This window comes from Heterodontus francisci, chromosome 15 (genome assembly GCF_036365525.1).
Source record: "Heterodontus francisci isolate sHetFra1 chromosome 15, sHetFra1.hap1, whole genome shotgun sequence".
In the NCBI taxonomy this organism is placed as follows: domain Eukaryota; kingdom Metazoa; phylum Chordata; class Chondrichthyes; order Heterodontiformes; family Heterodontidae; genus Heterodontus; species Heterodontus francisci.
In genome coordinates, this window is record NC_090385.1 from 18,776,267 (window position 1) to 18,799,236 (window position 22,970).

At 42.5% G+C, this 22,970-nt stretch overlaps 1 protein-coding gene across 1 annotated transcript; it reads right to left on the bottom strand.

Annotated features, from left to right (window-relative positions):
- Nucleotides 1-4: 4 nt before the first annotated feature.
- Nucleotides 5-9,611, bottom strand: LOC137377844 (putative defense protein Hdd11). The gene is made up of 5 exons (XM_068047916.1): nucleotides 9,360-9,611; nucleotides 8,173-8,285; nucleotides 7,950-8,065; nucleotides 4,199-4,263; nucleotides 5-231 (listed from the first exon to the last, which is right to left on the bottom strand). Exons 1-5 carry the CDS (start codon nucleotides 9,571-9,573, stop codon nucleotides 137-139), a joined length of 603 nt encoding a protein of 200 aa, XP_067904017.1. The 5' UTR covers nucleotides 9,574-9,611; the 3' UTR covers nucleotides 5-136.
- Between the last annotated feature and the right edge of the window lie 13,359 nt (nucleotides 9,612-22,970).

The following is a 22,970-nucleotide window of genomic DNA, read 5'->3' on the forward strand; positions in this document are numbered from 1 at the left end:
TCAATTCAAGGGAGAAATTATTTATTATTCCTCCAACTGAATCACATTGCAGATACTCTCATAATTGCAGCAAGTTAAGAGACAGATTATAACATATCTGCACCTTAATATCTGATTTGTTGCATATTTATGTTAGCTAGTATCCAGTGATCAGGAAGAAACTTAAAAACGGTGTAGTGATGATGCTGATTCCGTAGGAGAACTTCACACCACAACATGCAATTCCTGGAGCTAGAAAGAAATTACATAATTAATGTTCGATATTTTCAAATCCTTATTGGAAGAAATTTAACAATAGTACAGCACAGAAGGAGGCTAATCCAGCCATCAAGTCTGCGCTGGCTCTTTTGAAGAGCAATCCAGTTAGTCCCTCCAATTTTTTTCTCCAAGTATTTATCCGATTCCCTTTTAAAGGCTACCATCGAATCTGTTCCCACCACCCTATTAGGCAGTGCATTCCTAACCCTAACCACTCATTGTGTAATGAAGTGTTTCCTCAAGTTGCCTCTGGTTCTTTTACCAATCACCTTAAATCTACTCTGTTTATTGACCCTTCAGCAATTAGAAACAGTTTCTCTTTCTTTACTTTATTTAAAGCCTTCATAATTTCGAACACCTCCATCAGATCTCCTGTTAGCCTTCTCTGCTGTAAGAACAACTCCAGCTTCTCTGGTCTATCCTCCTAACAGTAATGTTAGCATTGATTGTCTAACTTCTATCAACCTTAAAATCTGAAAACTTTACACCGAATCAACAGGGGCTGTGTGTTCTTGGGAATTGGCACTAATTCTAAACGTCAGTGTGGATTTGTGAAGGGTAGGGCATATCTAACTAAATTAGTTGAATTAATTTGGAGGAGGTCACAAACATGGTAAATAGGGGAGTCTATATGGACTTCCAGAAAGCATTTGTCAAAGTTCTGCAGAAAAGATTATTGGCAAAACTAGAAGTACACAGAAGTGGACGAAACCAGTGGCATGGATAAGTAATTGGTTGGCAGGTTACGAGACAGTAGGGATATAGGGAATGGACTCTGGTGAATGTGACAAGTGATGCTCCTGGGGACCTGTACTAGGACCTAAGAATTTCACCATATATATCAATGACTTGGATAAAGGAATAGAGAGTTTTGTATCCATGTTTGTAGATGACATGAGTTAGGCACAGTAAATTGTGTGGATTGAAGCAGGAGGTGACAAAGGGACGTAGACAGATTAAGTGAGTGAGCAAAACTAGGGCAGTTGGAGTTCAATGTGGGAAAGTGAGAGATCATCCACTTTGGATGCAAGAAAGACAAATAGGAATGTTAACGGTAAGAGATATGGAATTGTGGAGGAGCAAAGGTATTTGTGTCACGTGCACAAATCACTCCAAGCTAGTGCACAAGTACAAAAAGCAATTAAAAAGGCTAAAGGAATGTTGGAATTTATCTCAAAGGGGGCTGTAATACAAAGGGGAGGAACTTGGGTTTCAGTTGTGCAGAGCCTTGGCCGGATCCCATCTGGAGTAACTGCATTCAGTTTGGGCACCGACCCATAGGAAAGGTATTGGCCTTGAAGTGGGTACAGTGCAGAATTACCAGAATAATACCAGGGCTTGATGGGTTAAATTTAGAGGCATAAACCTGGCTTGTATCAACTTGAGTTTAGAAGTTGAAAGGTGATCTATTTGAGGTATTTTGATTCAGGTAAATATAGAGATGTCCTTTGGTGGGGGAATCCAGAGCAAGAGAGCACCAGCCTTAAAATTAAAGTGAGGCCATTCAGGAGTGAAATCAGGAAGCACTTTTTTCACACTGATCAGAAGCAAGAATCTAAAATGATCTAGTGTTGGCTTTAGGTGGGCCAACACAAATTCAGTGCAGCTTTGGCTACGTTTAATTTGTATGTGTTTATCTCTCTTTTTTTTTAAAGAGGCTAGTCTAAAAGTACATAAAGCCACAGGGTCAGGATTCAACAGGTGAAAATTGGATCCACCAGGCTCTTTTCTAGTTTCTTTACACTGAGAAGCCAAGATGAAGGCTCATGTAGAACATTGCCAAAGCTTTTTATTGTTCTTGGGATGTGAATGTCACTGGCAAGCCCAGAACTTGTTGCCCATTCCTCATTGCTCTTGAGAAGGTGGTGGTGAACTGCCGCCTTGAGCTGCTGCAGTCCATGTGGCGTAGCTGTTAGGAAGGGCGATCCAGGTTTTTGACCTGGACAGTGAAGTCACAGCAATATAGTTCCATGTCAGGATGGTAAGTGACCTGGAGGGGAACTTTTATGTGGTGGTGTTCCCATGCGTCTGCTGCCATTGTTCTTCTAGCTGGTAGAGGTCATGGGTTTGAAAGGTGTTCTTGAAGGAGCATAGGTGAGTTGCTGCACTGCATCTTGTAGATGGTACACAGTGGTGTAGGGAATGAATGTTTAAGGTGGTGGATGTGGTGCCGATCAAGTAGACTGCCCTGGATGGTTTTGAGCTTCCTGAGTATCGTTGGAGCTGCACTCATCCAGGCAAGGGGAAACTATGCCATCACACTCCTGACATTGCTGTTCAATGTCAAGTTGGAGATGGTCATTGCCTGGCACTTGTGTGGGGCAAATGTTACTTGCCACTTAGCCATCCATGCCTGAACGTTGTCCAGGTCTTGCTGCATGAGGGCACAGACTGCTTCTGTATCTGAGGAGTTGTGAATGATACCGAACACTCATCAGCGAATATCCCCAATTCTGTCTTTATGTTGGAGAGAAGGTTATATTTTATTTTTATATTTTTTATTTTATATTTTAGAGACACAGCACTGAAACAGGCCCTTTGGCCTACCGAGTCTGTGCCAACCATCAACCACCCATTTATGCTAACTCTACATTAATCCCATATTCCTACCACATCCCCACAATTCCCCTACCACCTACCTATACTAGGGGCAATTTATAATGGCCAGTTTACCTATCGACCTGCAAGGCTTTGGCTGTGGGAGGAAACCGGAGCACCCAGCGAAAACCCACGCAGACACAGGGAGAACTTGCAAACTCCGCACAGGCAGTACCCAGAATTGAACCCGGATCGTTGGAGCTGTGAGGCTGCGTTGCTAACCACTAGTTAGTGATGAAGCAGCTGAAAATAGTTGGGCCTGGGATACTGTCATGAGAAACTCCTGCAACAATATTCTAGGGCATCGCTGATGGATGGTGTAAATAGGAAATTGGGGTTAACCTGGGAGCAATGATTCGATTAACACCAATGTTAGATTTTAAAAGCATAAGAATTCTAGAAGGAAAGATAGACTGATGGAGTTTAAGAGCTTCCATTATTTTAAGTGTTATGAATCTTAATTTCAACACAGTGGGGATGTGGGAGGAGGAACAAGATTATGTAAAATGGCTTATTGAAAGCTTAGAAGGGAAGGTCAGAGAAGCTTTGACTACTGTAGTATTCATAAAGGAAAACATGTTGGGGAAAGAGAGATTGGAGCAGAAGTTGAGAGATGGATCATTTAGCAGACAGGCTTTTTGTGTCCTAATTAGGAATGTGATGGATATTGTGCTGGAGTTACTTTAGGTCCCCAGTCACTCTTGCCACTAGTAGAATTTTCTATTGAAATTGATGGATACAAGATGTGCCTGCCAATAGACAGGTGGGTGCATGTAATATGTAAATAAGGGAAATAAGTAATTTGCACCAAAGCAGGGGAAGATATCTGTTTGCCTGTGGTGTCTAATGTTGCTCTGGGTGGTGGCTTTAAATTTTTTTAAAGACAATAAAAATTATGTAATTGCCAGAATATGGTATTGGAAGAAAAATTATGATCTTCAAATTGACAGCACGGAGGTTGCTGCAATATTGTCACATCCATTTTCCAGCCTTACTTGGGGTCCCACCAAAGCCTGAGGTGGCAAAATCAGCAGGAGTCAGGGGCACATCTTTGTGGTGGGAAGAAAGTCCTGGCTCACTGAAGGCAGGCCTCGACTCCTTTTAAAGAGGAAATCTTAAGTAAAGAGTTATAGTCATAGAGGATATTTTATGCGGGTTTTCTTTTAACAAGGAACCGTTATGAATGGATTTAACATCATTGCTTTTGGTCATCATAGAATGTTATATTGATGTCATATAACTTTATTTTAAAGTTAGAAGGTAATGAAAAACCACAATGTCCCAAATAATCCCAATGGTGTTATATTAAGAACTTATTCAAATTTGCATTGTTTTCACTCACCTTTGGTTAAAGGATGGGATTGGACATTAAGCCAGTAGATTTTACGAGATTGCGCCACAGTTGCCCTGTAATGGGAAGTGAGATATATCACTCAGATCAGAAGCCATTGATTAATGGGATTTATGAACCCACCCCCACCAAGTGATCAAAGATATTGTCGAGGCCATACAGAAGTTTAAAATACAATAGATGCTACAAATCTGAAATATGAACAGAAAATGGTCTGCAAGCATGACCCTGAGCTCCTGGTCACCTGCTGTTTTAATTGTCCACCTCACTCCCACTCTCATCTGTGTTCGGCCTCCTATACTGTTCCAATGAGCTGAACGTAAGCTTGAGGAACAGCACCTCATCTTTCAATTAGGCTTTATAGCCTTCCAAACTCAACATTGAGTTCAACAATTTCAGATCATAACCTCTATCCTCATTTTTTCAAACAGGTGCTGACTGATTCTGCTATTGCATTTACACCTCCTCTAGACCCATCTTATGTTTCTTTACTTGTCACATTACCAGCCCCTTGTACCACGCGCCATCATCCCTTTGGTTATTTAAGAACTCCTGCCTTCCACCCCATCACAGACCTTCCCTTTTTTGTTCTTCCCCCTTTCCTGCCTCTGTACTTGCTTAAAATCTATTGCAGCTCTAACTTTTTCGGTTCTGTCAAAAGGTCACAGATCTGAAATGTTACCTCTGTTTCTCTCTGCACAGATGCTGCCAGTCCTGCTGAATATTTCTAGTATTTTCTGTTTATATACCAAGTCATTCACACCTGCAGGCGCTATATTTGATTCCCGTTCTGTGTTGAGTTAGCTGATTTCACCAGTGGTAATGATAACTGCCCTTGGTATCTCTGGGCTAGGACTGGCATCAGCTAAACTTCTCTCTCCTGATTGCTGTTAAGTGATCTCTGGGAGAAAATACACGTGTGGACGTTAGATGAGAAAAGGGTTGTGCTTTGGCTGTGATGCTTCCCAGACACACCCGGGACTCGGCTGAGATATGCTTTTGTGGAACTGTGCCCCAGCAGGAGTTAACTGCTTCACTCAAACTAGGGAAGAAAACTGGCTAAAAGTACTATTAACATCAGCTTTTGTTTCTTTTTAATTGAGCAACCAATTGTGAAAGGTCAAGATCCACAGTGCAGAACATCAGCAAAAACAAATCATCTTTACATCATTCCTATGCAATGTTTACATATTAAATGACACATACACATTCTTACTTAGTTAAATTTTGATAGCATTTGTTATGACATAATCTATGTGCAACATTTTTACCTTAGGCCAGCAGGAATGGTTTAGAACACCAATGCGCTGTTGTTTCATATTCATCTCCTACCGGCCGCCACTGAGCACCAAGATGTAAATACTTGGAGCTGGCCCTTGCCCACCATTGACTGCAAAACACATGGTTACCACCCTCTACACCACACCCCTACAATAATATTGCAACTCAAACCCAAGAAGCTCTGGCAGCCTTAGATCGACAGGAGGACTGAAACCTATTCCACAGCTAAAGCAAGTACAACCGTCGCCTACCAAGGCCGGTAAGATTTCGATGGAAACTGTCAGGACGTCTCAGAGATTGGATACAATCAAGTCAACATCACTCCTTCTGTCCAATAGCACGTTTAAATGAATTTAACTTTGTCCTTAGTGTCTAAATGACTTCTCTAAAGGAACATTCCATGCATGTCATGTAGGTCTGAGCCACATGAATCAGGGTTGATCCCCAGTCAGAGCTGCTTTGACTAAATTCACTAGGGCAGTTGGTGTCAGTTGACAGCATGCATATGAGAAAAAGAAAATCGAGATTCCTGTTCCTGGGAATGTTTCTGTTGGAAAATGTTTACACATGGACATCAGGGGAGGACAGGATAGGCTCAGCTAGGATGCCCCTTGCAGTCGAATAGCCTACTAACCATTATCCTGGCTCTCTCACAGCAACGGACCACTTTGCAGAAGCCCAACACAAAACAATATCCTTCAGGAGAGATGGGGAGAAAGTTGGGTGGTGGGAGACAGGAGAGGAGAAGGCAGTGTTGCAAGATGGTGTCCACTAAACCAGGAACTAAAGTATTTCCGTGGCAGCGCACAGCATATGCAATCAGTCATAAACAGGGAATTTTTTATGAAACTTTGAGGACAAAGGTAAGGCCAACTTTTGACCTGTATATGGGGAACAATATACCATAATATATAATTTTTTAAAACTTCTATAAACAAAGCAATTATTGTCAGTGTCAGCTGTGGCTTAGTTCATAGCATTCTTGTCTAAGAGTGATAGTGTTGTGAGTTTGAAGGCCCACTCCAGAGACCTGAGCGCAAAATCTATACTGACATTCCAGTGCCGGACTGAAGGAATACTACAGGGTTAGAGGTACCATATTTCGAATGAGATGTTAAAGCAAGGCCCTGTTTGCTTTCTGAGGTGGATGTAAAAGATCCCATGGCACTATTTTGAAGAAGAACAGTGGAGTTATTCCTGGTGACTTGACAAATAATTATCCCTCAAACAGCATCACAAAAACAGATAACAAATTATTGGTCATTAGTAACTCCCCTCTTGACTGCCCAAAGTTTTTCCACCATCTACAAGGCACAAGTCACGATTGTAATGGAATGCTCTCCATTTGCCTGGATGGGTGCAGTTCCAACAACATTCAAGACACCATCCAGGACAAGGCAGCCTGCTTAATTGGCACCCCATCCACCACCTTAACCATTCACTCCACTAGCAGTGCCCAGTGGCAGCAGTGTGTACCATCTACAAGATGCACTACAGCAACTCACCAAGCCTCCTTCCACAGCACCTTCCATCTAGAACAACAAAGGCAGCAAACACATGGGAACACCACCACCTGCAAGTTCCCTTCCAAGCCACACACCATCCTGACTTGGAACTGTATCACTGTTTCTTCACTATCACTGCATCAAAATTCTGAAACTCCCTCCCCTAACAGCACTGTGGGTCTAGCTACACTACATGGACTGCAGTGGTTCAAGAAGGCAGCTCACCACCACCTTCTCAAGTGCAATTATGGATGGGCATCAAATGCCGGCCATGAACTTGGTGTGCACAAATTGGCAGCCACGTTTTGTACGTTACAACAGTGACTACACTTCAGAAAGTAATTCTTTGGCTGTAAAATGCTTTGGGATGCCCTGAGGTCATGAAAGGCACTATATAAATGCAAGTCTCCCTTTTCTTTCTAGTTACTGATCCAGGATTAGTGTATATCTCAAAGCTGCTCTTGGTTTTAAAATTATGACCCTGGAGTCTTGTATGATAAGACTTTTCTGCTTTTGTCACCTTGAGTTTTGAGATTTTTTGCTTTCTCTCTTTTGGTATTTTTTCCCTTTCAAAAATATTTTTCACCCCTTTGATCCTCAATGCCAGAAAATATCCTCACCTGGCAGCAGATGCAGTTGTGCCTAATTGGTACCACTAGGTGGCAGCACAACAGCCACCTCGACCATGCCACCTGAACTCTTGCACTTGGTCCTATTTGGAACCAAAGCAAAACTCTTGCAGTTCCACATCAGCACTGCAGCAAATACATTACTTTGTTATCAGGACATGCAATAAATATACTCAGCTCCAGCAGTGAAGGAGTTAAAGACTAATATTAACCAGAGAAAGCTCCTGCATTGACAGAGTTCTCTTTGGTTATTCTGATGATCAAAGATATGCAACTTAGCACTTACAGGTGACTCGCTGTGTAAAGAATTTTAAATTCAATACCTACATGAATTTAAAAGCAGCGGGACAGGCTGACTCAGGAGGGATCCACACAAAGGTGGTGGATTCATTCTTGGGGGCTGTGTTTGAGTGAGTAACTGCAGCGCCTGGGTTTCCAAAGCACTAAATTTAAAAGAAAATTGAATAAATAAATGGGTGGCAAAATAGAAAGAAATTTTGTGGAAAAAAAAACAATTTTAGATCTGGTGTTGTTTTAGTCCAGACTTTACCTGTAACAGTTGGGTGTTTTCAGGAGGGTCTTGCCAAGATCCCAGTGGAGAGGTGCTTCCATCCTTTCGAGCCTCCAGTAAGAAGCCTTGATATTGCAACCCCAGTATTCGAACTGAATGTAACATTAACATATGTGATTCATATTTGGTCCACCAAAATAGAAATCTTTTTTAAAGCCTTTCAGATTAATCTGACAGTTTCAGTACTGCTGTACTAGATCATTCATAAACTACATGCAGAGTCTAGCAACAAGCCAGCACAGACTCGCGGAGACAACTGGTCTCCATTTGTGTTGTAAATTTCTACGGTTCTATAATGCTGGTTATACAGCGTAGCCAATTCTTTGGGCTGTGCAAAAACTCTGTTGCAAATTATTGCATATTAAATTGCCTTCTGATCAACCCATACCTAAAACCCCTAATGGGCGGCACAGTGGCGTAGTGGTTAGCATCGCAGCTCCAGTGATCCGGGTTCAGTTCTGGGTACTGCCTGTGCGGAGTTTGCAAGTTCTCCCTGTGACCGTGTGGGTTTCTGCTGGGTGCTCCAGTTTCCTCCCACAGCCAAAGACTTGCAGGTTGATAGGTAAATTGGCCATGGTAAATTGCCCCTAGTGTAGGTAGGTGGTAGGAGAATGGTGGGGATGTGTTAGGGAATATGGGATTAATGTAGGATTAGTATAAATGGGTGGTTGTTGGTCAGCACAGACTCGGTGGGCCGAAGGGCCTGTTTCAGTGCTGTATCTCTTAATAAAATAAATAAATAAAACATACTGCAATGTTGTGTGATATTTTGGGACAGCTGATTTCATTATGTTGAACCAATATAATGAAATATTGAAAAAGGGTCCACCTGTATTGCCCAGGGGAACATCAAATAGCAGGTCAAGTGAAAGACTCAACTGACCAACTTGCTCTTCAGATCAACCTAATTTGATTTCAAGTCCCTGCAGTGCAGGCAGTCTCTAATACTTAATTTGAATTATGGTTCACATACTCGGTTTTAGTCCAAACTGAGATCTCTACCCCCAGCACATATCACTGAATGATGTACCTGCAAATTTTCATTTGATTTATAATAGGTGCCATGAGGCATAACAGATTTGTCTTGTCAGAAAAGGCAAAAATAAATTATCATTGCAGCAGCAGCAGCAGCAAGAGAGTAACTTCAGCATTGCACAAAAGCATACCTTGTACTGGCATTCCAGGTTGGTACGTGCTTGCTTCAGTTTCAATGGTATAAGGCGCAGCATTAGACTGTGGGACAGCTCCAGAGTGTCTAGGCATCATGCTTTCACATACAGATGAAGGAGCACCATTAGGAAAGCCTCTGCTCAAACTAGGAACTTTCGAAAACACGATGCAACACACAGCAAGCAAATTCCTACAGACCATTTCTGACATTCTATATCTGATGCTTCCAAGAACAAGACTGCAAACTATTTACGAGGTGCGCTGGTTATGTTTGCTGTTATCTTCCTGAGATTCTGTTCTGCTGACTCATTCATGATAATAAAGTCCTTTCTTTTTTTTTAATCTCCTTTCAAGCACCCTTGCAATTATTCTCAATGAGGTATTGCTTGGTTCTGAGTTACATTTGTAAAAACATTTTAATCATTGGTTAGATTTATAAAACAGACCTCTTTATCTATTAGACTGCTATGCTTGACATCCTTTTCTAATCAGTGCAAATACTTCAAAGGATAAATAAATTCCAACCTGAATATCTCAGTATGAAATGTACTGAAGCATTTATTAAAGTGAAAACCTCTCATAAGGGAAGGGTGGATTTGGATAATCAATTTGCTTTCATGCAAAGCACAGCTAAAGAAGTTGAGATACCATTAACTCTCATCAGTGCATGAGAAGACTGTGGGTTCAAATCCCACACCAGAAGCTTGAGCACATAGTCTAGGCTGTACTGAATGAATGCTGCACTGTTGGAGGTGACATCTTTCAGATGTGACGTTAAACAAAGGCCCTTTCTGGCTTCTCAGGTGGGCTTAAAAGATCCCAAGGCACTAATTTGAAGAAGAGCAGGGAAGTTCTCCCCTGCGTCCTGGTTAATATTTATCATCAACCAACATCAATAAAACAGATTCTCTAATTGCTATCTCATTGTTGTTTTTGAGAGTTTACTGTGCACAAATTGGCACATTTCCTACATTACAACAGTGACTACACTTCAAAAGTACTCAATTGTGTGCAAAGTGCTTTGGAATATCCTGAGGCCATGAAGGGCACTATAAAAATGCAAGTCTTTCTATTTCAGATGGGCAGGAAGTCTGCAGTGATGACTTTAACACTCTGTAAATCCAGTTAAAAAATACTGTATTTGTAGCTGCAGCATAGTGTTGGAGTGTGTGGAAACATTCTCCGACTCCATTGTGGTCCTGACCTCAGCAGCACTGGTGTACATTTATGCTGTTATTTTTGTTATTAAAACATTGTTAACTGGTGGTATGGGAGTGCAGTACATTTGCATTCCATTGAAATTGTCACGCTCATGAGAAGTGCAGCAATGAAAATACAGAACCAAATTGAAGAGTTATTAAAAAAATGGACTTTTCCTTTCAAAAAGTGGACAATGTGCTGAAAAATGGCTGATGAAGGTTGGGCTGACTGGGCCCATATATTCAAACTGTCTCACTGTCTGTTAAGGACAAAAGGATACATTCCAAGCTAAGCACTGTTAATTACATCCATCCTGAAAACAGCAAGAGATATTCCTGAATTGAATGGGTTCTTCTGAAACAAAGAAGGTATGAAATAGCCAAATGTTAGTCACCACATGGAGGGGGTCATGCTTCTCCTAACAAGGGCATTATGTGAGTGATTTGTACCTTAAAGAGTAGCTCTATGGAGAGAGAGAGAGAGCAGAGATCACAACAACATCACAAAAAGCCTATCTAGCTGAGAGCTGTGAGAGATCCAAAAAAAAAGGAACCCTACTGTGAATTCTACACTTCAACTTGTTGAAGCAGAGAACTGCCTCCAGACTGATCTCAACCGCCAGAAAATCTACAAACAACACACGCCTGCAACTTTAAAAGAGAAACTGTCCTCCAAGAAGATTTAACAGCTTCACCGTGAACCCTGAACATCGACCTCACTTCAAACTACGTACTGTTTTCCTCTCTATCTATCAGTTCCTGTGTGTGTGTGTGTGTGTGTGTGTGTGTGTGTGTATGTGTGAGTGAGTGAATGCATGCGTAGGTGTGGTTGCGACCATTTCATGAATGAATCTTTCTTTCTTTCTTTGGCCTCCTTGTCTCGAGAGACAATGGGTAAGTGCCTGGAGGTGGCCAGTGGTTTGTGAAGCAGCACCTGGAGTGGCTACAAAGGCCAATTCTAGAGTGATAGACTCTTCCACAGGTGCTGCAGATAAAATTGGTTGTCGGGGCTGTTACACAGTTGGCTCTCCCCTTGCACCTCTGTCTTTTTTCCTGCCAACTGCTAAGTCTCTTCGACTCGCCACTCTTAAGTCCCGCATTTATGGCTGTCCGTCAGCTCTGGCGATCACTGGCAACTGACTCCCACGACTTGTGGTCAATGTCACAGGACATCATGTCGCGTTTACAGACGTCTTTAAAGCGGAGACATGGACGGACGGTGGGTCTGATACCAGTGACGAGCTCGCTGTACAATGTGTCTTTGGGGATCCTGCCATCTTCCATGCGGCTCACGTGGCCAAGCCATCTCAAGCGCCGTTGGCTCAGTAGGGCGTATATGCTGGGGATGTTGGCTGCTCGAGGACTTCTGCATTGGAGATACGGTCCTGCCACCTGATGCCAAGGATTCTCCGGAGGCAGCGAAGATGGAATGAATTGAGACGTCACTCTTGGCTGACATACATTGTCCAGGTCTCGCTGCCATAGAGCAAGGTACTGAGGACACAGGCCTGACACACTTGGACTTTTGTGTTCCGTGTCAGTGCGCCATTTTCCCACACTCTCTTGGCCAGTCTAGACATAGCAGCAGACGCCTTTCCCATGTGCTTGTTGATTTCTGCATCGAGAGACAGGTTACTGGTGATAGTTGAGCCTAGGTAGGTGAACTCTTGAACCACTTCCAGAGTGTGGTCGCCGATATTGATGGATGTAGAATTTGTGACGTCCTGTCCCATGATGTTTGTTTTCTTGAGGCTGATAGTTAGGCCAAATTCGTTGCAGGCAGCCGCAATCCTGTCGATGAATCTCTGCAGACACTCTTCTGTGTGGGATGTTAATGCAGCATCGTCAGCAAAGAGGAGTTCCCTGATGAGGACTTTCCGTGCTTTGGTCTACGCTCTTAGACGGGCAAGGTTGAACAACCTGCCCCCGATCTTGTGTAGAGGAAAATTCCTTCTTTTGAAGACTTGAACGCATGTGAGAGCAGCAGGGAGAAGATCCCAAACAGTGTCGGTGCGAGAACACAGCCCTGTTTCACACCACGCAGGATAGGAAAGGGGTCTGATGAGGCATTGCTATGCTAAATTGTGCCTTTCATATTGCCATGGAATGAGGTGATGATACTTAGTAGCTTTGGTGGACATCCAATCTTTTCTAGTAGTCTGAAGAGACCACGTCTGCTGACGAGGTCAAAGGCTTTGGTGAGATCAATGAAAGCAACGTAGAGAGCATCTGTTGTTCACGGCATTTCTCCTTTAGCTAGCGAAGGGAAACCAGCATGTCAACGGTGGATCTCTCTGCTCGAAAGCCACACTGTGCTTCAGGGTAGACACGTTCAGCCAGCTTCTGGAGCCTGTTTAAAACAACTCGAACGAAGACTTTCCCCACTATGCTGAGCAGGGAGATTCCATGGTAGTTGTTGCAGTCACCGGGTGATGATATTGGCATCGCGCATGTCCTGTGGTACTGCTCCCTCAACCCAGCACAGGCAAAGCAGTCCGTGGAGTGTTGAAAGTATAGCAGGCTTGGCACACTTGATTATTTCAGGGGTAATGCCGTCTTTCCCAGGGGCTTTTCCACTGGCTAGAGAATCAATGGCATCACTGAGTTCCGATTTTGTTGGCTGTATGTCCAGCTCATCCATGACTGGTAGAGGCTGGGCTGCATTGAGGGCGGTCTCAGTGACAACATTCTCCCTGGAGTACAGTTCTAGGTAGTGTTCCACCCAGCAGTCCATTTGCTTGCGTTGGTCAGTGATCATGTCCCCTGATTTAGGTGGGGGAGGGGATCTTCCTGATGGTTGGCCCAAAAGCTCTCTTAATGCCATCATACATTCCTCTGATGTTTCCGGTGTCGGAGGCCAGCTGAATATGACTGCATAGGTGTTGCCAGATTTGCACAGCGCCTGGCTGTTCTTTGTACAGTGCTTCTGGCTGCTTTAAGTGCTACGGATGTTAACTCACTGGGGGCTTTCTTGTAGTTCAACAGTGCAATGCACTTAGCGGCTATGACAGGTTCCAGCTGTTCAAAGTGAGATTGAAACCAGTCTGCATTCTGCTTCACACGTTTGCCATAGGTGGTCATTGCTGAGTCATAGATGGCATCTCTGATGTGGGCCCACTTGGTCTCTGCATCCCCTGTAGGAGTGTTTTGAAGGGCTTTTTCAGGTGAATTTAGAAACTTATGTAACAGCTGTGGATAAGAAATTCTGTTAGTGTTGATGTGCGGGCGGCCCTTCTGCTTGGTGTGATGCAGCTTCTTTGGTTTGAGTCTAATTTTGCTGCACACCAGGGAGTGGTTGGTGTCCCAGTCCGCACTGTGGAAGCTGCGTGTGATTTGAATGCTGTTTAAAGAGGCTCGCCTTGTAACGATGAGGTCCAGCTGGTGCCAACGACGTGATCTTGGGTGTCTCCATGAAACCGGGTGACAGGGTTTAGTTTAGTTTAGTTTAGTTTAGAGATACAGCACTGAAACAGGCCCTTCGGCCCACCGAGTCTGTGCCGACCATCAACCACCCATGTATACTAATCCTACACTAATCCCACATTCCTACCACATCCCCACCTGTCCCTATATTTTCCTACCACCTACCTATACTAGGGGCAATTTATAATGGCCAATTTACCAACCAACCTGCAAGTCTTTTGGCTTGTGGGAGGAAACCGGAGCACCCAGAGAAAACCCACACAGACACAGGGAAAACTTGCAAACTCCACACAGGCAGTACCCAGAATTGAACCCAGGTCGCTGGAGCTGTGAGGCTGCGGTGCCGCCCCTGTGCCACTGTGCCACCCCTGCGCCACTGTGCCGCCACGAGGCTGCCATTTGCACTGGCTGGTTCTAAATCATTTCTGGAGTATTTATACTTCAACAATGTTCTGAAATACGTTCTGAAATGACAAATTTACATGAAACTTTTGGGGTCCATGACGCACCCGTATTCCACCAAGTTCCAAGCTACAATAGACTGCGATATAGAGTCCCAGTGTACAGCCAATTCACTTACCATCTAATTCAGTCTAGTAATCTTCAATTAACAATAATTCCCAGCTCTTTACGGAGAAATTCAATTTATTTGCAAAATGTTATGCTCCATTTCAGATTATCTTTTCTGACTCCTGGTGCTATTCTATAAGTTGCTCACACAACAAATAGTGTTCTAAAGAAATGATGTGCACGAGTTTGTGATGCAGAGGTTGTGATAGGTACACAACTTCAGCAGTCTCTGTCCATCCTCATTTATCCTTCCATTGCCATAGTGCCCAAGGCAGGAGGGCCATGAGTTATGGTCGGCTCCAAACCTGGCATTAAAGTCCCCCAGCAGGAACAAATGTCCGGTATTGGGAATGCTACTAATGATATTATGGAGTTCCTCGTTGAACTGGTCTTTAACTTCAGGTGGGGAGCAGAGTGTTGGAGCATAGATGCTGAGTAGGTGTACTGGACCAGAGGCGGTGAGCAGTCGGATGGACAGTATGCGTTCCGAGCCATTTGAAGTTGACTCTATCATGCTGAGCAAGGGTTTCTGATAGCGAAGCCCACTCCATGCTTTCTTGGTTCTTCAGGATCCCTACCCTGCCAGAAGAAGGTGTAGTCTTGCTCTCTTAGAGATCTGCTCACAGGGAGGCGTGTCTCCTGAAGTGCTGCAATGTCCACATTGAGTCTACTGAGCTCATTGTTAATGACGGTGGTCTTCCGAGAATCGTTGATTTGTGTAAGGTCTTCCGACAGGCCAGGACACATAGTTCTGATGTTCCAGCTTGCAAAATGAAGGGGTGGCAACTTCTTTCCTTTTTTTTGTCGTGTTGTTTGGTGCGGTGTTACAGTCCACTTGTCGGGCAATGACCCTGAGCTCCAAGCACCCATTGAAGCAGGTGGACTGTGGCAGGACAGAACCTTACTGACCGAGGGCTGCCCGGTTTGAGGCGGGCGGTAGCTGTCCAGTGAGATGTGATGACCTCTCCCACAGACAAAGGCAACCTGTGGCACCCAATCTCTACACCAATTGAGCTGGACTTATAACCCGTAACTGCTGCCTTCCATGTTGTTTTGGTTTCTGTGAGGCGACTATAGAGTGACCTCTCCATGGAGCATGCCTGGGCGGATGTATGGAGGTTGTGAGTTGCCCACGTATCAAAAGCCCACTCTTGGCCTTCCTGGTGGGGTCCAAAGGAGTGCAGAGCACGACGTTTGGCACCTGTATGGCTGCAGGGACTGCCGGAAACATGCCAAAGGTGACACATGACCGCCTTCAGGGTTCCGCTCTGGATTTTCTGTTAGGATTTACTCCCTTGTGAATGAATATTGTTTAATAAATAGTTAATCTTTTGTTTTAAACCTACAAGAAAACCTGTCACTGTTTATTTGACAAACAAAACACAAGGGGTTTAAACCCTAGTTACAAAAACACTTGCTGTGGTCAGTTGGGAGGTGAACAGTGGGAACCACTCACACCCCTTACCACCCAGCTGTAACAAAATCATCCTTTGAATAACATAATTGAATAATTCCCATTGAATAGGTTTGGTCAACAACTGTCATTGATTGTCAATCCTGATCAACATCCGCCTCAATCAATGCAAAAATCTGGCTCACAAAATCGCAAATTAATTATAGTAGAGGAAATGTAGTTAACCCAACCTTACCCATCTGGTGTGATAATCAAGATAGTCTTTATGTGAAGAACTTCCTGATATTGGTCCTAAATTTGCCTTTCCCATCAATTTGAACCCATTTCTCATCGCCTGCTTTCATGATTGACCTTAAATATCAAATACTTTCTCACTTGCCTCCTTTCAAAACAGAAGAGCTCAGGTTACTCCCATCTTTTCCCATACCCCAATCCTCAGGCACCAAGGTGGCTCATTTTTCAACCTTTCCAACCTTGAATGTTTTTTCTTGCGTCTCAGTGAACAAAACTGGAGAGTGCGATCGAGGAGCAATCGATACAGAGGACTGTATAGATTCAGTCTATGGTATTTGGATAATATTACATTGAATAGTTTCACTATTACAGTAGAAAATGAGGGTGATAGATTTTAACAAATAATAACCATTCTTGCACAAAGAGCTATACTGAATATATATATATATAAATGACTTGGATCTTGCAATACAGAGTAAGATTTCAAAATTTGCTGATGATACCAAACTTGGAGGAATGGCAAATAGTGAGGATGATTCAAATCGACTGCAATAGGAATAGATAGGATAGCAGAATGGGCAGACAGGTGGCAGATGGAATTTAATAGAGAAGTGTGAGGTGATGCATTTTGGCAGAAGGGATAGGGAGAGGCAATATAGACTAACTAGCACAGTTCTAAAGAGTGTACAGGAACAGAAGAACCTGGAGATGCACATATTGAGAGAATAATTAGCAAAGCATATGGGATCTTGGGCTTCATAAATAGAGTTATTGAGTACAAAAGCAGGGAAGATATGCTGAACCTTTATAAATCTCTGGTTGTATTGCAACCAATTTTGGTCATCACACTTTAAGGGTACTTGACAGGGTGCAGAGGAGATTTACCAGAATAGTTCCAAATGAGGGATTTTAGCTACAAAGTTAGGTTAGAGAAGCTGGGGTTGTTGTCCTGAATGCAAAGGAAATTGAGGGGAGATTTGATAGACATGTACAAGATTATGAGAGGTTTAGAGAAGGTAAATGAAGAAAAGCTATTCCTATTATCTAATGGTACAAGAACTGGGGGACACAGATTTAAGATTTGGGTAAGAGGTGCAGGGGGATGTGAGGAAGAACTTTTTTACTCAGTGAGTGGTAATGACTTGGAACTCGCTGCCTATAAAGGTGGTGGAAGTGGAGACGATAAAGAATTTCAAAAGGAAATTGGATGGGCACTTGAAGGAAATAAACTTGCAGGGCAAAGGGGACAAAGCATGGGAATGGGACTGTGTGGATTGATCTACAGAGAGCTGGCATAGTCTCAATGGGCTGAATGGCCCCCTTCTGTGCCGTAATGTCGCTATGATGTTTATAATCTCTCTATTATCGCAGGATTCCAAAACTTCCAGCCATGCTCTACTTAATTGATTTCATTTTTAAGTATCTTTAATGTCAATTTGTTTATTACATAACAACAGCTACTTTATCCTCTTCCAGCTGAAAAAAAAGTTTCTTAAGGACCTCCGTCAGTTTTAAAAGTTGCATAGTTATAAAGAATTACCATTACCTTTAATATTGTTTTGGTTATTTTGATGACCATAGCTTTACATAAGGAACAATGAGCTAACTATGGTAAATATGCCAGGGAAATGAGTCTGGGTGAACAATTTAGCCCAAAGTCGTGAATCTGACATACCTCATTGTGCGTTGATGCATAATTTGTGTGTAAATAGTTACAGTAGTGTAGTCTCCACACAACAAGCTTCCCTTCCCTCCACACCATCATTTTTCAAAACTATGCAGTCTGTAAGATCATCAGATTTCTGTCCAATTAGGGTTGGATATGCCAAGAATTCAGTATCGTACATTTTTTCTGCATGTCTTAGTTTATTAGCGTATGACTTTTGATAATTATATATAGCACTAAAAGAAAACATTTTCTTCAATGCCAGCACTAATTCACTTTGGATACCTGACAGTATCTCTCAGAAGTTAGGGCTGCTCAGGAGTGTACAGTATTGGCAAGGGATCCTCCACACAGAGAGGTGTCTCCACAGTGTCTCCCCATTAGTTACAGTGACAAACTCAATAGTGAACATCTTGCAACCATCTCACACAATATCTGCAAAGAAGGGTCGGTGGCAGAACAGCTGGTGGCTGTGAATGCATGGCTGCAGTTCACTAATTCTGCCCATATTAAATGTGGCAGCTCAGCAGGATAGCAAGAGTGCAAGTGGAGTTTTATTTAATGGTTTGCGAAAGGTTTTTATTTGGCCTATTGTTTGCAGTGGAACCCACAGTATTACTGATGCTGTTGTCAAAATTGACTTATTAAACAATGCGTTCCTTCAAATTTTAACTCCAGTTTATTTGTATTTTGCTGCTATGTGTGGAGAGAGTAATTGAAAAACTCAATCTTCAGTCATATAAAGTAACATTAATACAGACTGGCACGGGGATAAAAGATGAGGGATTGCTCTGTAGTTTGATCTTAGAATCAATAGGCATCATATTTTTACATGTTGACCACAATGACATTTCAGTTTGTGTATAAAAATGAAGTCTTCCCTTAACATCAGTTAGTATTAATGTTTCATCTTGAGTATGAGAACTTACAGCTGTTCCCTCAGTGTCTCAGTTCAGCACAATGAACAAGTAGGACTGTCAGCAAAATAGAGGTTGTAAGCAGAACATTGCCTGAAAGTAAAGTTGTTCTCAAACAACAACTTGCATTTGTAAAGCACCTTTAATCTCGTAAAACATCACAAGGTGCTTCACAGGAACATTATCAAACAAGGTTTGACATAACTATAATAAATCTAATTGATATTCCTTTATTTCCTGCCAATATTTATCCCACAATCCACACCTAAAATCGGGCAATCTGGTCATTTTCAGGTTGCTGTTTTTGGGATCTTACTGTGCACAATTGACTGCCACATTTCTTACATTACAACAGTGATCGCACTTCAAATATATGTCACTGGCTGTGGGGAGTCCTGAGGTAGTGAAAGGCACTGTATAAATGCAAACTGTTTCTTGCTTTATCACTCAATGAGAAATACTAAAAATGATAAAACAATGAATTGCAATGATGAATTTTAAGAAACAATGCAGAAGGCTGAGAAACTTCCCCTACCCACTACTTATGTCAATGACTGTTACCTTAAACTGCAAACTCAAGCACACTTTGTGCTTTTATTAAAGTTCTTTTGAATTCTTGAGAGGGAATTTTAAGCTGACATGTTTCAAATGACAAAGCCTATTTCTGAAGTACCCTTTCTGACTACAATCATAACCTTTTTCAGTCACGCTGCTCCCTCGTGAACTATTACAGCATTGCAAGCATTGGCTGATCATGTACTAGAAAGACAAAGGGTTCTTTATTAAGGTTGTGCCTATTTTTGATACCTCCCATTGATTGCTATCAATACAAGTTTCTATTCACATCTAGCCAGGCAGTTGAATTACTCCTTTCCATTCAGCAGCTAAAGAAAAATAAAAGTAGAAATGTGTTTAAAAATATCAGAGCTATGAGGGTTGAGGCCATTGCAATTTTCTGAGTGTTTCACATGCACACACACATCAGCTGTAACCCATAGAATTACCTACAGTGCACTGTATATTGCAGGAGTTTTTTTTTTAAACTCCGCTCCTTCTACAGAGGATTATTTGTGGACCTGAATCAACCTAAACAGTAATATATACACAGAGATCTTGATTTCACACAGAAATCTTGTTTCTTTGATAATTGCAAATCACAAATAGTAATTGCATACGATCTGTCTTGGAGTCTTCAGACACTCCTGGTTGATCAGACCAGTAACCATCTGCGATTTGGAGTTGGTTCTCCTTCCCTAGATGGATCTTTCTTCAGATGAGTATCTTGCTGTACCCACTGACTGTAGCCGCAAACCTCCTTTGTCTTTGCCTTATGTCGTGTTCTCCATTTCTTCTTTACATGGTCAAGGCAGCTTGCTTTGTAGCTTTTCAGTCCAAGCAGAATTTTTTTTTTACATACCAATATACGAACATATGAATTAGGAGTAGGAGTAGGCCACTCGGCCCCTCGAGCCTGCTCCGCCATGCAATAAGATCATGGCTGCTCTGATTGTAACCTCAACTCCACATTCCCACCTACCCCCAATAACTTTTCACCCCCTTGCTTATCAAGAATCTATCTACTTCTGTCTTAAAAATATTCATAGACTCTGCTACCGCTGCCTTTTGAGGAAGAGAGTTCCAAAGACTCATGACCTTCTGAGAGAAATAAATTCTCCTCTGTCTTAAATGGCAACCCCTTATTTTTAAACAGTGACCCCTAGTTCTAGATTCTCCCACAAGGGGAAACATCCTTTCCACATCCATCCTGTCAAGACCCCTCAGGATCTTATATGTTTCAATCAAGTCGCCTCTTACTCTTCTAAATTCCAGCAGATACAAGCCTAGCCTGTCCAACCTTTCCTCATAAGAGAACCCGCCCATTCCAGATATTAGTCTAGTGAACCTTCTCTGAACTGCTTCCAACACATTTACATCCTTCCTTAAATAAGGAGACCAATACTGTACTCAGTACTCCAGATGTGGTCTCACCAATGCCCTGTATAACTGAAGCATAACTGCCCTACTTTTGTATTCAATTCCCCTTGCAATACATGATAACATTCTATTAGCTTTCCTAATTACTTGCTGTACCTACATATTAACCTTTTGTGATTCATGCACTAGGACACCCAGATCCCTCTGCATCTGAGAGCTCTGCAATCTCTCTCCATTTAGATAATATGCTTCTTTTTTATTCTTCCTGCCAAAATGGACAATTTCCCACTTTCCCACTTTCCCACATTATACTTCATTTGTCAGATCTTTGCCCACTCACTTAACCTATCTATATCCCTTTGTAGCCTTCTTATGTCCTTTTCACAACTTACTTTCCTACCTATCTTTGTGTAGTCAGCAAATTTATCAACCAGTCATGTTTCTCTGCTCAGCAATTTCCCTCCCAAGTCTGCCTCCCATAATGGCTGCTTGTTGCTTTGAACAGAGCAGGCTGTTATCAGTTTCTCTCTCAAAGCTCCATTGTCTATTATTATTACATAACCAACATTTGTGCAGACACACTGGTCACACAGTCTGGGTTTCATAGACCTGTTTCGTATAAGATGTAGGAAAGAAATGTTGCTGACAAAAAGCACTAAATGTTCTTTTTCTAAGAAATAAGATTATGGTGTTTTAAACTGAAGCCTTTGGGCGAAACAGAATTGATAGGTTGCTCTTCAAATGGTCATGACTGGCATTAAAAATAAGGCAAGCTAATGTCAGAAATAGTTTCAGGTGAAGATTATGGGGTGCTGCTGTGCCAGGCCAGACAAAACAGTGTTGCTCAAATGAGTGAGTTTCTCAATGCAAATATTGGGAATTCAAGTGTGAATCCTATTTGCCACTGAGCTGAATGAGATTTGATGTGTCAGCTGCATGTTGGGGTGAGATGCCCCATCTGTAGGTACTGGAGGAAGGAAAAAAATGGACTTGTTCGGAATTAGTGTGCTATTGGCCCATCATTTTGTATGAACAATAAAGAAAGTTTACAGCCGAATCATTCCTTAACTCTAGGATAAAAGGATCACCAACGCAAAGAGTAAAACATTAAGGAGAATATAAAAATAAACCTTTTCCTATATTACAACTGTATCTACATTTCAGAAATACTCCATTAGCTGTAAAATGCTTTGGGATGTCCTGGGACTGTGAAAGGTGCTATATAAATGTAAGTCCTTTTCTTTTGATGCAACATATTTAATATAGGCAAGTTACTGATTGTTCTCAAAATGCACATAAACGATTTCTATACTGTCTGCTGGTCACGTAGAACAAGAAGCTGGCACAGGAAAGAAGTTATTCCACACAGAGGCCTTTCCTGGCTGCTCTTTCCTGGCCTGCCTCAGGCACGCGTGACGCTATAGGTCCCAGCTGGAAGGGAGAATGCTGTGTGCTAGAAGGTGACCAGTTGTCAGGTCTTGTAGCTGAGAAATACAGCAGCATTATCTGCAAGTTCCTAGGACATCACCAGAAGACCAGCTGTTTCTACTGGCAGGTCTTGTCCAGAGGTGAATGTGTTTCATTAGTAACCTTCACTTCACCTCACTTACAGAATCATAGAATGGTTATGACACAGGAGGAGGCCATTTGGCCTGATGTTTGTGCCAGCTCTCTGCAAGCGCAACTCAGCTAATCCCACTTCCCCACCCTTTCTCCATGATCCTGCAAGTCTTTTCTCTTCAGATAATTATCCAATCCCCTTTTGAAAGCCTCGATTCAATCTGCCTCCAACACACTCTCAGGCAATGCATTCCAGATCCTAACCACTTTGCTGCGTAAATAAGTTTCTCCTTATGTCTCCTCTGGTTCTTTTGCCAATCACCTTAAATCAGTGTCCTCTGGTTCTCGACCCTTCCGCCAATGGGAACAATTTCTCCCTGTCTACTCTGTCCAGATCCCTCATGATTTTGACCACTTCTATCAAATCTCCTCTTAATCTTCTCTTCTTTAAGGAGAAAAACTCCAGCTTCTCCAATCTATCCACATAACTGAAGTCCCTCATCCCTGGAACCATTCTCGTAAATCTTTTCTGCACCCTCTCTAAAGCCTTCACATCCTTCCTAAGTGTGATGTCCAGAATTGGACACAGTAATCCAGTTGAGGCTGAACAAGTATTTCCTGTGGCTGAGGAAATCCTCCCACAGACACAATATAGCTTTAGGCCTTCCAGAGGAACCTCCGACATTGTC